Source organism: Microtus pennsylvanicus, chromosome 11 (genome assembly GCF_037038515.1).
Source record: "Microtus pennsylvanicus isolate mMicPen1 chromosome 11, mMicPen1.hap1, whole genome shotgun sequence".
Lineage (NCBI taxonomy): Eukaryota > Metazoa > Chordata > Mammalia > Rodentia > Cricetidae > Microtus > Microtus pennsylvanicus.
In genome coordinates, this window is record NC_134589.1 from 71719241 (window position 1) to 71734905 (window position 15665).

At 47.5% G+C, this 15665-nt stretch overlaps 1 protein-coding gene across 1 annotated transcript in view; it reads right to left on the reverse strand.

Annotated features, from left to right (window-relative positions):
- The window catches only part of Gfpt2 (glutamine-fructose-6-phosphate transaminase 2), a 44935-nt gene extending 33262 nt beyond the window's left edge, over positions 1-11673 (reverse strand). Inside the window, exon 1 of the mRNA XM_075992799.1 lies at positions 11570-11673. Within this exon, the coding sequence (XP_075848914.1) occupies positions 11570-11576 (7 nt within the window). The 5' untranslated portion in view covers positions 11577-11673. The remainder of the gene's footprint in view (positions 1-11569) is intronic.
- Positions 11674-15665: the final 3992 nt, after the last annotated feature.

Below are 15665 nucleotides of genomic sequence, written 5' to 3' on the forward strand. Positions count from 1 at the left end.
AAGGATAAATGTAAAAACAGCCAAAATAGAGCCATCTCTTGGGAAAACATTTTTAAGGTAAGCTAACAAACCAAGAAGATTCAGTTTGATATTTCATTTATTTACTTATTTACTTTTTTCCCATAGAGGAAGATGAAGGTCCCTGCTTTAGGTCTTTTATAACGACCAGAGTTTGGTACCCAGCAGTCACATCAGGCAGCACACCTGCAACTCCAGTTAGCCCCAGCTCCAGGGACATCTGCTGCCCTCTTCTGGTCTCCAAGGGCAACTGCACACATGTGCATCTACACAACGAGGCACAGGCACACACACATACATATAGCTTTTTGAAACATGTAGTGACTTTTTGTGCAGTTTCACATGTTTTTCTTTTTAGAGAAAAGAGCAGTTCTGACCCAAAGCTTCAGAGCAGCAGAAAGAGAAGCGCTGAGAAAGGGCTGTGCGTACAGCTTGGGTCCCTTTCTAGCAGCTCAGTTTCTGTCCCACACTTCAAACCAAACACATCTGGCTCCTGAGTGTATTTTTGTTACATTATTTTTTAAAGATAGTTTTCTTTCAATATCAAAATGAAAAGCTTAAAATCTTCAAATATAAATATACGAAATTTCTCACTTAAAGAGTACATTTCCTGGCATTGGTGAGATGGCTCAGAGGATAAAAGCACTGGCTGCTCTTCCAGAGGTCCTGAGTTCAATTCCCAGCAACCACATGATGGCTCATAACCATTTGTAATGAGATCTGGTGCCCTCTTCTGTCCCACAGGGATACATGCAGGCAGAATATTGTATATATAATAAATAAATAAATAAATCTTTTTTTAAAAAAAAGTACATTTCCCAACCTAAATGCCCCTCGACCTGAGGATGGATAAGGAAAATGTGGTACATTTACACAATGGAGTACTACACAGCAGAAAAAAATAATGACATCTTGAAATTTGCGGGCAAATGGATGGATCTAGAAAACATCATATTGAGTGAGGTAACCCAGCCCCAGAAAGACAAATATAATATGTACTCACTCATAAGTGGCTTTTAGATATAGAGCAAAGAAAACCCAGCCTACAATTCACAATCCCAGAGAACCTAGACAACAAAGAGGACCCTAAGAGAGATATACATAGATCTAATCTACATAGGAAGTAGAAAAAGACTAGATTTCCTAAGTATATTGGGAACATGGGGATCATGGGAGAGGGTAGAAAGGAAGAGGAAGGAAGGGGAACAGAAAAAAAATATAGCTCAACAAAAAGAATATTTTTTAAAAAAAAGTATATTTCCAAGGTTTTTAGTCTTATTCAGTTTGTACAACCACTGCCACAATCTATGTTTAGGTGAGCCTTAGCTCACATTAATTTTTCAGTGAACAATGAGAAAGTTCCCTGGGTTGTATGCCAAAATTCCATTCAATAAAAGGCCATGTAATTATCTGGGACCATCATAGAAGATGAAGCTGCTCAATACAGTAGTCTTCCTTATTTAAAATTTTGATTTCTGGGGTTTCACCCACCAGCCTTGGCCTGAAAGCCATAACTAGAAAATTTTGATAAATAAGTAATTCATAAGTTTGGAATTGCACACCATTCTCACAAGAGGAAATAGGCTCCCAGCTAGTATGTGAACTACTCCGATTGTTCAGGGTATCCACACTGCATGACCCAACCCCTTAGAATCTGTCTGCATTGTGAGAAAGAGTATCAGAGAATCTCACTACCAGATGCTATCAAAGCTTCACAGGATCAGGTGATGAATGAAGTCCCACGGTGTCACATTTGTGTCTAAGTAATGTTTGTTTTATTTAAAAACAGCCCCAAGTGCAGGAGTGGTAACAGCAACAAATGATAGCCCAGAGAGGTGCTCTTACATCCTTCCTCGTGAGGGAAAAGGGAAAAGTTCTTGATTGACTAAGAAGGGAAATCACAGGCTGGGGTTGCTAAGATCAACAATGAAAAGGAATCTTCTACCTGGGAACCTGGGAACAAGAAATGTGTGCTCTTTGGTTGCCTCTGCTTGAAGTGCACATTTACAACCACAGACCACAGTAAAGTTGATGGACAAGACACAGCTTCGGGTTCTCTCTCTCTCTCTCTCTCTCTCTCTCTCTCTCTCTCTCTCTCTCTCTCTCTCTCTGTGTGTGTGTGTGTGTGTGTGTGTGATGCTGTGTGAGAGTACACAGAGGCTACAGCAAGACACTAGATATCTTCCTCTATTTTATTAGCATTGAGACAGAGATTCTAGAAGCTCACCATTTAGGCTAGGCTGTCAGGGAGCTCTGGGGGATCCATGCCCCCACTCCCTAATGGTGGGGTCACAGACACACATAGCCATGCCCAGCTTTTTGTATGAGTGCTAAAGATTCAAACTCAGCTCCTCATGCCTACACCACGCCATCTTCTCAGACACTGGAGTCTTTTTAAACTGCATTTTCCTAGCACCCTGTGTTCCAGAATTATACCTACACCCTTAAGCGGACTTGATAGTCAAGGCAGATAACACAAAGGACTAGAAAGGTGACTATCACCAAGAGTTGAAAATATTTTAAACAGAAGGGTGGGTTCTAGGGGTCCGCTTTTTCCACAAGATACTTAGTTAATATTTGGTGGCGTGTAAGATATTATGAATTTTGATATGTTGAGTCTTGAATATTTTTATATACCTATAAATTTTATATATCTATAAATATAAATAAAGTTTTTAAAAAAAGCCTTTAAGTCTGGATTATTTGGGGCAGGAAGCATCTGAGTTCTGCTCTCCCATCCTTCCCTGCTGCCTCTCTTCTTCCAGCCACACTCCACTTCTGAACACTCATCTAGCACGTATGTTTTCGCGTGGCACTGAAGATCTGTAAGGGCTTGGGGGAAGGGACACATTAGAACCCCTGGTGGGATATTAAAATGTCCTTGTCCTCAGGACCACCAGCTGTGTTGACACCCAGCCAGGAGCTTGGCAGGCAGTTGAAGCACAGTTTGGGAGCTGACTGCTGCGGAGCAAGCTGCCAAAGAGGGTTTGCAAGGCCTTTGCACAAGAAACATAGATCCTCTCATTTTCATCATGAAATATCTACTCAGCGACTTCTTTCATTAACGAAGCACCGCCCCTCTCCCTATACAGCTAATCTTCCCGGCCAGTTGGGTTAGCACAAAACTGAACTGAAATGAATAAAATTGTATACATACTGCTATTTTATTAATCATACCACTTTTTTTAAATGATCATAATGTAGAAGAAAAAAAAAGCTGCCTTCCCAGGAATTTCTCTTGTCAGAATTGCCTCTTGAAATCCACCACCCTATCTGCAAAATAAAGTGACGACGAAAACGCAGCTTTTTTTTAAACAGAGAAGATCAGTTTGGCAATGAGTCAAATTAAGTTCACGCCACCTCTTTAGAAGGCAATTTGGTAGTCGTGTGAAATGAAAAGCGAACACGTGTCAGGATAAGAGCTATTTCGGTTCTAGAAACACACCCCACAGACATCTTCGCGGAAGCGTATGTGTACTCAGAAAAGGTTAGCAGCTCGGGCTCATGTGTGACCTCCACAGACTGGAGACAGCCTGGGGCTTGGCTGGGTCCGGGTAACGATCACTGCAGGTGCACAGAGCAAGCAGGCTCACAAAGCAGCAGGCACATGGAGCAAGCAGGCACAGGCAGGCAGAGCCTGCTACAGAGAACACGATGGGGTTTGGCACTCTTTCAGAGAACAATCCAATCTCCATGATGTAGGAAAGGAAAAAAGCATCTTGTAGAACATGAACAAATTATGGGGTGTGATGGTAAGCCAAGTAGAGAGGTCTTTCCTCTGTGTTTGTAAGAGGATGGGATCAGGATGTCCCGGGGATACCAAAGTTCAAGCGTTCAAGTCCTTGTTAGATAAAAGGGTGGAACTGTCCATAATCTGTCCATGCACGTCCCTATACCACCCCTCCCTTTCTTTTCCCCCATCCCTCTCATGGGGCCTCAGGCATACTAAGCAAGCACTTCACTCACCACTGAGCTAGAGTCTCAATGCTAGAAAAGATCTAAAACGAAAATCTCAGCTGGGAAGCAGTGGTGCACACCTTTAATCTGCACTCAGGAGGCAGAGGCAGGCAGATCTCTGAGTTCAAGGCCAGCCTGGTCTACAGAGCAAGTTCTAGGACAGCCGAGGCTCCATAGAGAAACTCTGTCTTGAAAAACCGAAGAGAAAAAAATCTCCAAGGCCAGCAAGATGGTTCAGCTGGTAAAGGTTCTGGCCACCAAGCCTGATGACCTGTGTTGAATCCTAAGAGCTCACAAGGCAGAAAGAAAGAACTGGCCTCCACGTGAGCACCGTGGCATAGGCATGCTCGTATACATACACATAAGATGCATATAAAATAAATAAATGCTTAAAATAAGTTACAGTAAGAAAGAAAGAGTATCCCCCATGTCATCATAAGGGGGACATCTTAGCCAAGGACTAATGGTTGACAAGGATGTTTGGGCAGCGGCGAATGTGTCACAGCCTCGGTTAATCCTGGTTTCCTGTGGTATGCCAGGAAGGAGGGCTGAGACTCTTAAGAGCAGATTCAGTAATGCAGAGACACCTGGGATTTTTGGCCAAAGCCCTGCTCGGCTCCCAGAGATCAGTGCTACTTTGGGTGGCTACAAGCCTCCCCTTGGGTCAGTCATGGCACATCCCTTCCCTTCCAAAGTTTCAGTTGCCAGTCTCCTACTCCCTTCCTGTCTCTCCACCTCCTCCTGAGCTGACCTGACCTCACTGTGGCTTTCATTCCATGATCACCCGGAAGAACAGTAGCCATAAGAAGGTGGAAAGGACCCGAACTCAACTCCCCATCAGATCCATAAAAAACAGCCTTAGGGTCACGACATCCTCTCCCTCCGTTTTCCTGGCTATGTGGCAGCAAGGAACACAGACGATGAAGGCTGAGGGCCACAGTCAGGGCCAAATAAATGCCCATCTCTCACCCCATCTCTGCCCTGTGCACTCTGTGTGGCCCTGACAAGCCACCAAACCCCTGCAATTTGACTTCATTGGTGAAGCAGGGGTGAAGGCAGCATCTGCTTAGCCGGGAAATGATGACAGTTCAGAATGTCTTTGTCAAGCCCTCAGAACCCAGTTCGCCACATAACAAGTGTCCATTTGAATAAACGATACAAGGAGCATCCCACTCCAAGGCAGTGAAAATGCAGGGCATTCCTGCAGTACACGATCAGTCCTCAAGATGCGACTGTCAAACAAAGTCAGGGTGTGGGAACACCGTCACTCTTCCTTCTCGTGACCCTCTGTCTGGGAAAAGGATGGCTAAGCCAAATGTGTGATCTGGCTATGATTTGGGCAACATTTAATCCAATCCATAAACACATCTCTAGTTTCCTTGGAGCCCTGTCACTGTTAGGACAGATGAGCCTTACAGAGTGGGGTGAAGGAGGTCATAGAGGAATAGGGGTCCCCAGAGCTGTGATTTGTAGGACTAAGGGCAGGTTGAGTGGGGACATGCTTCTTGTTCAACTGGGGGAGACATCTCCAAGGGCTGGCTCTTTACAAAGGTGGCTTCTATCCACTCTGTACCAGCTAGTGGGGTCCCCTGAGGTCTACTGAGTTCTATAGGCCATAGAACTATTTGTTTCATATACTTGCTTCCTCGCCCTTACGCTTGTCTCTCCACTACATATAATCTTTTCCATTCTACTATATACAATCACATCTACATTAGCATCCCCACCACATAAAACCCATGTTAGGTGCACCATAAACAGTTGCTGAATGAATGGACGCATGAATAAATGGACGGAGATAACCAAAGATAAGTGGCCATGGAGCTAGACCTGAGACAGCTATACTAAGCCAGGCAAAGGTGGGTCTGTTTATTAGCCACCATCTCCTCTCTGCACAGGTTTGAGAGATCACTCAGGGACTCAGGCTCCACAGAAGTCACGCAAACAAGGGCCCCTAAAATTTAGAGTTCAGCCTCCAAGTGACAGATAATGACAATAGCCAGTTCAGGGAAGCAACTTCCTCTGAGCACTGGGCCAGCTCTGAACACTTTGACTTGATCTGCAGTCCCTTGAGTGGTTGGGGTAAGGTGGGAGCCTAAAGAACGAGGGGAAATAGTTTCAAAGATGGGTTAGACCAATTAATTGATGTATAAATGATAATTCCTGCTGCCTCCTTAAAAAGAGGAAAGTAGAAGCAGACGCACCATGGAATATGTGGTCCCACTGTGCATTCTTCCAGAACAGAGAGTGCTTCTGAAGACCTGGCCATGGACTCTGAATGGACCCAGCACTCGCTGCTCTAGCAGAGGATGGAGTTCAGTTCCCAGCACCCACAACAGGCAGCTTTCAATGCCCTGTAACTCTAGCTCAGGGATCTGGTGTCCTCTAGTCTCCACAGGAGCATACACACACACACACACACACACACACACACACACACACACACACACACACACACTTACATTCTTGTTGTTCCAGCTCTGGGAGGGTTGCAGGAGGCAGAGGATTAGAAGTTCCAAGTCAGCAGGGTGGTGCTGGTGGTGGTGGTGCTGGTGGTGGTGGTGCTGGCACACGCCTTTAATCCCAGCACTCTGGGAGGCAGAGGTAGGCAGATCTCTGAGTTCAAGGCCAGCCTGGTCAATGCGAATTCCAAGACAGCCAGAGCTACACAAAGAAACTCTGTCTCAAAAAACAAAAACAAACAAGGTTCAAGGCCTTCTTTAATTCTATAACAAGTTTAGGCCAGCACGGGCTATTCGAGATTGCCGTGTGTGTGTGTGTGTGTGTGTGTGTGTGTGTGTGTGTGTGTGTGTGTGCGCGTGTGTGTAATGTCATGACATACAATTTGCCAATTTTTCTGGATCTGGGAAAGCCTAGGTAAGGAAGACTAACCCACGGAGGAGGAAGGCGCAGAGACGGGGCAGCTAGCATGGAGTGAATTCTGCTCTGTGAACAATGGCTGAGTTAAAATGCTATATCCCAGGGTTGGAGAAATGGCTCAGTGGTTAAGGGTGCACATGGCTCTTCCAAAGCCTCAAGCTCAGGTCCCAAATGAGTGCCAACATCAGTCCTAGAGGCATGTGTAGGTGTGTTGTGACTGCCCTAATGGCTTTCAGGAACCAGCTAGCTGTTTTGTTTTCCCAGTTACTCATTCAGGGACTTCCCATGACCCTCACCTGAAACTAGCTGTGGTAGGAGTATGGAAACCATAGAAACCAACAAGCCAGGGGCTGAAGAGATGGCTCAGAGGGTAAGAGTGAGTACTGTCTAAAACTCTGGCTCCAGAGAAGTAGACACTCTCTTTTGGCCTCTGTGGGCATCTACACTCACATAGGCATAACCCCAGCACACATATAAACAATTTTTAATGGCAAACCAGAAGACAGTATATACCACTATATCGCTAGGTCTCTCTTATGCACACTTTCACCAGTAAGGCTTGGAGTAAGATTAAGCCAAGCAACTGACCCCAGGGTCTGTCTATGTCCTTATCAACTCCAGTTCTCAAAAGACATTGTCTCCTTCTGAAGAATCCAGCTATGAACTGAAATGCCACAAGGAAGAAATGAGAGTCAAAGCCGACTCGATTTTGGATGCTGGACGTTTTCTAAACCCCTGGACGGACACCACCCAAGCTACTGACACAGAGTATCTGTCCTCCAGCTGAGTGCAGTCCTCATACACTGGACAATTCTCCCCAAGAGCTTTCTATACACAAACAGACACACTCTGTGTGCTTGCATGCATGCATGAGTACAATTCTGGGCAAATATGAAGAAATAAACCCATGGCTGCTTCTCTTAGGGACATGAGGAACAGGAAGAGTGTGTACCGTGCGGAGGGCCAGAGATGCTGTGAATGCTTCATTTTGTGGCACAGCAATTAACTTCTAAACAAATGCGGAAATCCGTGTGGTCCAACTAGGTATGTGGCATGATGCCCATGAAGCTGGGGGTGTTTAAACGATCCTTCGCTCACCGTCTGACGGTCACGGGTCCAGTCTGAGAGCACTGGACCAGGGTACTCGGGTGTAGGGCGGTTTAGGAAACTTGTTTATGGACCTCTGCATTAGGCTCTCAAGGGCTAGACTTAAACATCCAGGACTCCAAGCACTGGAACAGCTTTGGAGATGGTATGTGGGAAAGAATGTATCTACAGCAAGATAAATAATTGCCCTGGAAGGTATCAATCCCTAATCCCTCGAATCTGCTGAGATTGCATTAGGTGAAGAAAGTCTCCACAGATGAGAGTAAAAGGATCTCAGACTACCTCGGATAATCTGAGAGGTCCCCAAAGAATCACAAGTCCTTTTAAGAGGGAGGCAAAGGGAGATTGACCATGGAAAGCAAGGAGGCCATGTGACCACGAGACGTAGAACAGAGGGCTGCTGTGCCCCTAGCCTGGCACGCCTGCGAGCCCCTCTCTTTGCAGCACTCATATTTGAGTCTGAAAGGACCCATCTGGCCGCTCCTTCCTCTTTAGCAGTTAGCTCTCTGGACCTCTATGCTGTGCTGGGGCTCTAAGCTGCTGGGGGCCAACAGGTAGCTTCTGGATGCCTGGGTGTCTCAGTGACAGCTCATGCCCACCATCTAAGAGACCACCAGAGTGCCATATAGAAATATGGACCCAAGGTTGGGTGTAGCCTATACCTGAGGGTGTCCTGTCTGTGGCATCCTTTGGGTTGTCCTGTTGTGGCCAGGGACTGGACTACAAATGATGCCCGTTTTCTTCACCTGTCCCTTCTAAGAATGGGGGGGAGGGGCGTGGCATGGCCACATGACTTTTAGAACCGCAGAGCCTAGAGAACGCAGAAGGTCTCCCCAAGCAATCACTCATGGTGATTGCATGAAGAAAGTCCACAGAGCACAAGCAACTCTCCGATGTCAATCAAATCGCTGCATGTGGTACCTGTGATAGTTAGGTTTAATAGTGGGATCTTTCTAGAACCATCTGGGAAGGGACTCTCAATGACCATCTGTCTAGATTAAATTGGCCTGTGGGTGTGCTTATAATAGAGTCTTTTTTTTTTAACTTGGGTTAGTCTAGGTGGGAAGACTCACCCTGAATGGAGGTGGGACCATGTCATGGGCTGGGTGCTGGGAACAAAATGCATTTGTTCATTCCCCGCTCTCAGCTCATGACTGGGGATTTAATCTCTCTAGCCGCCTCCTGTGCCTGCAACCTGGATTCCTCCACAGTGATGGACGGCAACCTGGAACAAGGCCTTTCTCCCTTAAGTTGCTTCTGTTGGGATATTTTCTCAGAGCGGCCGGAAGGAAGCTAAGACAGTATTTAAGGGTCAGTTCTGCTAAACTCTCAACACAGAGAAGGTTTTTGAGTGTATCTGTTCTGTTTATGGGGATAGGATCCTTTTGGGCCCCAGCTTTTTGTCGCCAGAGCTTGGTCATCAGCTGGCTGATAAGGACAGGCCTTTGTTCTAGCCCCAAGAAACCCCCGAGGCTGCTTTAAATAAAACCAACAGGGAGTGAAATGACCTAAAAGTTCTTGTTCCAGCTGGGTGGTGGTGGTGCACGCCTTTAATCCCGGCACTCGGGAGGCAGAGGCAGGTGGATCTCTGTGAGTTCGAGGCCAGCCTGGGCTACAAGAGCTAGTTCCAGGACAGGAACCAAAAACTACGGAGAAACCCTGTCTCGAAAACTCAAAAAAAAAAAAAAGTTCTTGTTCCAACTCACTGGGCCTCAGTTTCCCCAAATGTAGAGGAAAACTGACGTGATATTTGTTGTGTCCTTGTGCCGAAAGCACAATTGCTACTATTTGTAAAATTCGCTAATTTACAAAAGAAAACAACCATAGAAGGACAAACACACAGACCACACAGATCAAGAGAACCCAGACCAGTGCGTTCATTTCTGGGCACCTGTGCTGCATGCTCTGAACCTGGGACAAAGGGAGCCTGCTAAGTGACAGAGAGCACTAAAAACACAGTACGTTTTGTCTTTAGTCAGGATGTTACAGGACCCCTGGCTGAAGGCAGGCGGCTGGGATGTAAGCAAGGATGAGGCCTTCTAGCCTAGCACATCCATTTCCCTGGAGTCTGGTTCTAAATTTCTGAATAGAAGCTCAGCTTCTCCTCATCCTAGACATCTTTGGTGACCTCAAGGTACTTTTCCTACTCAGTCACAAATCAATACCAAAGTCTAGAAAGGTTATAGGTTGGTTATAACCCAAATCTGATCTCTTCCAAAGAGCTGGAGGAGGCAGTCATCCAGAACTTGGAAAGACACGAGAAAGGCAGATGTTAGGGGAAAGCAATGTGGAAGGCTCAGGTGGTTGGTGGTGAAAACCGGGGCCATCTGAGGATCAGCAAGGAAAGCCAAATAGTTCAAATACTTTGAGGTTCTTACATAAGTTTAACTAAGGCCACCCGTGGCTGGCTAGAGACCTGCAAGGGGCTCGAACCTGGGGGGCTTTGAATCTGACAAAACTTTCATCTTTGTTTCATTTCTGTGTCCATAAATGCCCGAGGCAACCTTACACACATATTGCCAAGGATACCTGGGAGTCCTAAGATTCTGTTTGCTGGTCCAAGAGTTTTTAAACAGACCCGGCTTTCCCTGGACGAGGCTGCATCTCAAGGCCTCCTGCATGCTCCCTGGTCAGTGGTTCCTCTTGCCTGATCCCCCTGGCTCCCGAAACAAGGCCTGTATAGACCTCGGCTTTAGACTCACCCACTGGCACACCCCACCCCGCAAGCCCTCAGCAAAGTCAGAGAGGCGCCATTCATGGCTTCAAAAGTTCCACCAGGTTCTCCAGCCGCAGGGGGCTGGAGTGGGTAACAGAATCCTACTCAGGGAGGAAAAAAAGCACAGTGACCTTTTGTCCCAGAAGTTCCCGGCTTTCCCAGCCAGCCAGCCAGCGGAGGCGGCCCAGTCAGCCAGGAGGGTAAGGAATTGCAGATGTGCGCCCAGGGCGGCCACCCTCCCTTCAGCTCCCAAAGCAAAGCCCGGAGGACACCTCGGCGTCGCCCGGGGCTGCGCCTCTATCCGGTCCAGGGCTCCCGCTCCTAGCTTCGCGTCAAGGCTCAGGGGAGTCACAGTCTCTCGCGTCTCCCAGAGCCCTTTCCAGCCAAGCTTCACCACAGGACCCACACTTCTAGGGACAGGAGGAGGTTCATTTAGGGTCACCAGAAAGACGCGCAAACCCTCCCGAGAGCACCAGAACTGCTCCGGGCGCCCCGGGGCGGGTTGCTGACACCGCACAGGTGAAGTCACTTGTCCTCGGTGGGCGCGGCGGACTGAGACTCGGACCACCACTTCGCGCCTAGGATGATGCTTAAGATTGTTCGTGGAGGCCTTTGTGGGTCAAGTGAAAGAGGAGTCCTCTTAACACATGAGGAGGAAACACCTCGATGTTGCGGAGAACCAAGCCGGGGACCCGCCCCGTTGCTTCTACTCTGTGGTCCTGGCTTGGGTCTTCTCACACAGAGTTTAGACGCCCACCCTCCTCAAGCCCCTCATGTCCCCGAGACGTCATTCCGGGGCCGGACGCAGGGAAGACAGGCCTGGCTAATGAAGGCTCCACGATCGCCCACCCCCAGCAGGACCCTGCGTCTGGCTCTCTGGCCTGCACTCACCGCACATGGTGGCTGCCGATCGCTCCAGACACTCAGACGACTCCTCCGTGCCTCGCGCTCCCTGGCTCAGGCTCCCGCCGCTCGGCCTCCTGCCCTTATAGCCAGCCACTAGCCCTCTGAGAGGGGTGAGGCTGGGCGGGGCCTCATGCCGCCTGCTTGCCCCTCATTGGTGGTCCCCTGGTTGTCGTGACAACGGCGCCCCCCCCCCTTTAAGACTCAAGGAAAGGAGTGAGGGGCGGCTCCCAAGGGCCAGTCCCTACTGTATGGTGGGGGAGGAAGGCCAATAGGCGGCAAACACCTTGAGTTCAGACTTTAAGTCAGACATATTAGACGAGAAACCTTAGCCTGGAGTACGGATCGCTCTGTGCCTCAGTTTCCTCTTTTGAAAACTATGATAACAATAGAACGTACCTCTCAGATCCTCCTTAGGTTAAAGACAGTCCGGGTATGCACAAAGCACGATCTCTCTCTCTCTCTCTCTCTCTCTCTCTCTCTCTCTCTCTCTCTCTCTCTCTCTCTCTCTCTCTCCCTCCCTCCCTCCCTCCCTCCCTCCCTCTCTCCCTCTCTCTCTCTCTCTCTCTCTCTCTCTCTCTCTCTCTCTCTCTCTCTCTCTCTCCCACCCACCCACCCACTGGGTTCCTGTTCTTGCAATGTGTCCCTCAATGCCAAACTTATATTAAGAAAAAGTAGTACACGCTAGGCTTGTGAACTTGCTCCCATCCTGCCAGGCAGCAAATTGGGCTTGCCTGGGAAAGGAGAAAACTGAAACTGAAGCTCCTTGGAGAGATAGAAGATCCTGACCGAGATGTGGCGGGAGTTCAAATGTGGAGCTCCTGGGATGGGGATTCCCCAGGTCCGAAGGAAAGCTGGGCCGCCCCGGAAACCGCCCCCTAATGGAGATGCTCTGGCAGACCCGCCTGGTGATTAGTGAGCCTGCATCCAAGCCAGGGGCTCCACAGCCCCGGTGTGACCTAGAACCTCAAGTTCGACCCTGCGCTGGATGAGTCATGGAAGCTGGCTTTACCGTCGAAGTTCCCGGCTGTCTCCTCCTCCTTCCCACTGCTCTCCAAGCCCCTCATCTCCTGAGGAAGGTCACGAGAACTGGCCCAACATTTGCTCACTTTGAAGCCATCTGGTGCGTGTATGGTTTAACTTAAAAAAAGGAAAAAAAAATCAAGAAATCTAAATCTATGGCATTCCCCAATGATGAGTTTTTAAAAGAAAAAAAAACCTAGTTTGACTCTTGTGTGGGGCGGTTTCCCTAGCTTTGCAGCCCCTCGGTAGAGGTGTCTTGTTGTATCTGTTGAGAAGTTTGAAGTTTGATGGCGGCAAGGGAGATTTGGCTGAGTCAGCTGATGGGAAAACGCAAAGCTGACTGGAGAGCTGCCAGCGTTACTCCTTGCCCTCTGCTACACGGAGTGACATTCATTCATTAATTCATCCGTTCTTCATTCATTCCCAAACCCGCACTTTATGTCTATCTGGGTGATAGGGACTTAATGAACGAGGACAGATTCAGCCTCCTGGCTCTAACAAAGCAATGGGCGGGGCAGACACTAAGCTAGGGGGTCGCAAAGGAAACTGGACGTCTCTGTGTTGGCAGAACTCAACAGAATAGAGAAGGGGGCAAGACACAGGCTTTCTACTGGCACCCAGATACCAGGATCCATGTGTCCTGGCACAGTTCAGATCTATCCTTCGCTGTTTTTGTGGTTTTATATCTCCGTATGAAGAGCGGCATGGCTGAACGCTATAACTCTATGAAGACATCTATCTACAGCAGCTGCCTGCCTAGCAACCCCTCTGCTTTTGGGACAAGCATCCCTGGCAGCCCTTCTGGAGAGTGATGTCCTGGGTCTGATATATAGCTTGCATGAGTCACCTGCCTCTAGGATTGGTTCAGAGGTTATATGTGGTCCACGCTGAGGACTTGACAACCTGTTTTCTCTGGCATAGAGGAAACTGGCAGAGAAGAACAGATTCTCTTGGTGCATCTATATGGGGGATAGTTTGGGGATGCCAGGGACTTAGCCATCACCTTTGGGATGGGATAGAGAGAGGCTGTCTCAGAATGGAGTGAGCCAGGGTAAATGGGATTCCTGAGTGGAGAAAGCCACACATTTTCAGAGGGCCTGGCTTTCGCTGAGATCTGTTCCCTTTTTGGTATTGCAGTTCTATGGCTTAAACAGGTCCCCAAAGCGAGTGTTGTGAATACATTCCTCATGTAAAAATGCTAAGGGTAGGATCTCTGAAAGCTGATTGGGCCATGAAGGTGCACCTTCACCCACAGATTAATGTTAATTAGATAAGCACATAAAGCTTTAACAATGCTCTCTCACAGTCTCTGAATCTACGGCATATTCCTGTGGGGAAATGTACCAGGAAGATCCACGCGGTCACCAGCCTCAGCTGCGGACTTCCTTGTCTCCAGAACCATGAACCCATAAGGACCTGTTCTTTATAAGCCGCCCAGCCGATGGTGTCCTTTGATAGCAAACTCAATAAATTTCCATCTTCAACACATTGAAGTCACTTCTGTCATTGAGACCAGGTGCTTCCCTGACTCCTTCACCCTGCAAATACTCTGATCCAAGATTCAGTAAAAGGGTCAGGGGGCAACTGACAGCCCATTAGGTCCCGGTTGGAGGCAGCTTCCTTTCTTGTCCTCACCTTAGTCGGGGACTTCCTCTAATGTGGTCTAGAAACCCCAAAGAGTTAAACCACAGAAGTGGATTTAGATGAAGGAGCTCAGGTATGGACCCCTTAGGAGTGGGAAAGTAGTGGAAAAAAAATTCCCAAGCCTCTCTCTGTTCCTATCTTTGGGGGAGAATGAGCCCTCACAGCTACATCCAGAGCCCTGTCTGCCTATTCAGAGCAGGCTCCTGTGCCTGGCCCCAGTGGGCCCCAGATGTTCAATGCTAAGATGATTATCTATGGAGGACTCTAGCCACACTTTCCAGGGACGCTTTGACCCCACTGTCCAAGAAGGTGGCACCATTTGTGGGTGCTGTGAAACAATCTTTTTGTACACCGTGAATATGTATTATTCTCATTGGCTAATAAAGGATTGCCTGGCCAATAGCTGGGCAGGAAAAGGTTAGGCAGGGTTTGAAGACAAAAAAAAAAAAGAGAGAGCTTGGGGTAGAAGAAGGCAGAGTTGCTAGTGAGACGTGGAGAGAAGCAAGATGAATATGCCATGTTGAAAAAGGTACTGCTGCGTGGTAGAGCATAGGTAAGAAACATGCATTAATTTAAGTTGAAAGAGCTAGTCAGTAATAAGCCTAAGCTATCAGTCAAGCAGTTATAATTAATTTTAAGTCTCTGTGTGGTTATTTGGGGAGCTGCCTGGTGGAACTGAGCTGACTGGTAGGACAGAAAAACCCCACCCACATGTTGGAATTGCAAACTGCAGCCATACACAAGGCTTCTTCACCTGTGCATGTGTCTCAAAGTTTTTTGTAGTTGGGAAATTTACTCTTTGCCTCTCCCTCTCTGACCCCTACTCACCCTAACTAGGCTATTGGCTGAAGGAGTTCCCACAGCACCTCCCCCTTTTGTCTAAATAAGAGAGTTCCAAACCCAATATAAAACTATATACAATAGGAACAAATATCAAGTATCATCCAGGGAAAAGAAGAGGCAACAACATACATAAAAATTAAAATTATAATCAGCATGAACAACATCAAACAAGAAACTGTTAAATGTTTCAATTGTTATCCTATCCTAAGGAGTCTAAGTCTTATATTAAAAATGGCTTGGTTAAGTCATGAGAGGAAAGTAACTATGACTATCTAGCCTTCAACCCCATCAAAGACCTGAGAAGGGAAATAATATTACCTGAATAAATAGTAAGTACAATGTAAGCAACTTTCAAAACTCTAGACAGATATATCTCACTGCCTGGATAGTCACCCAAAGTCTCATTTGCAATGTTGGGGCAACCAATTTTGACTAAAGTCTAGAGCAACTGACAGACCATATTCAGAGGCAGGAAAATTTGAAAAACCATCTTACCATGTCTTGGCAAGGTTTGGTAGTCTTTTTGTTTATATTTTGCTTGTCCAGTCTGAACATTGCATTTTGTCAGTAGTCA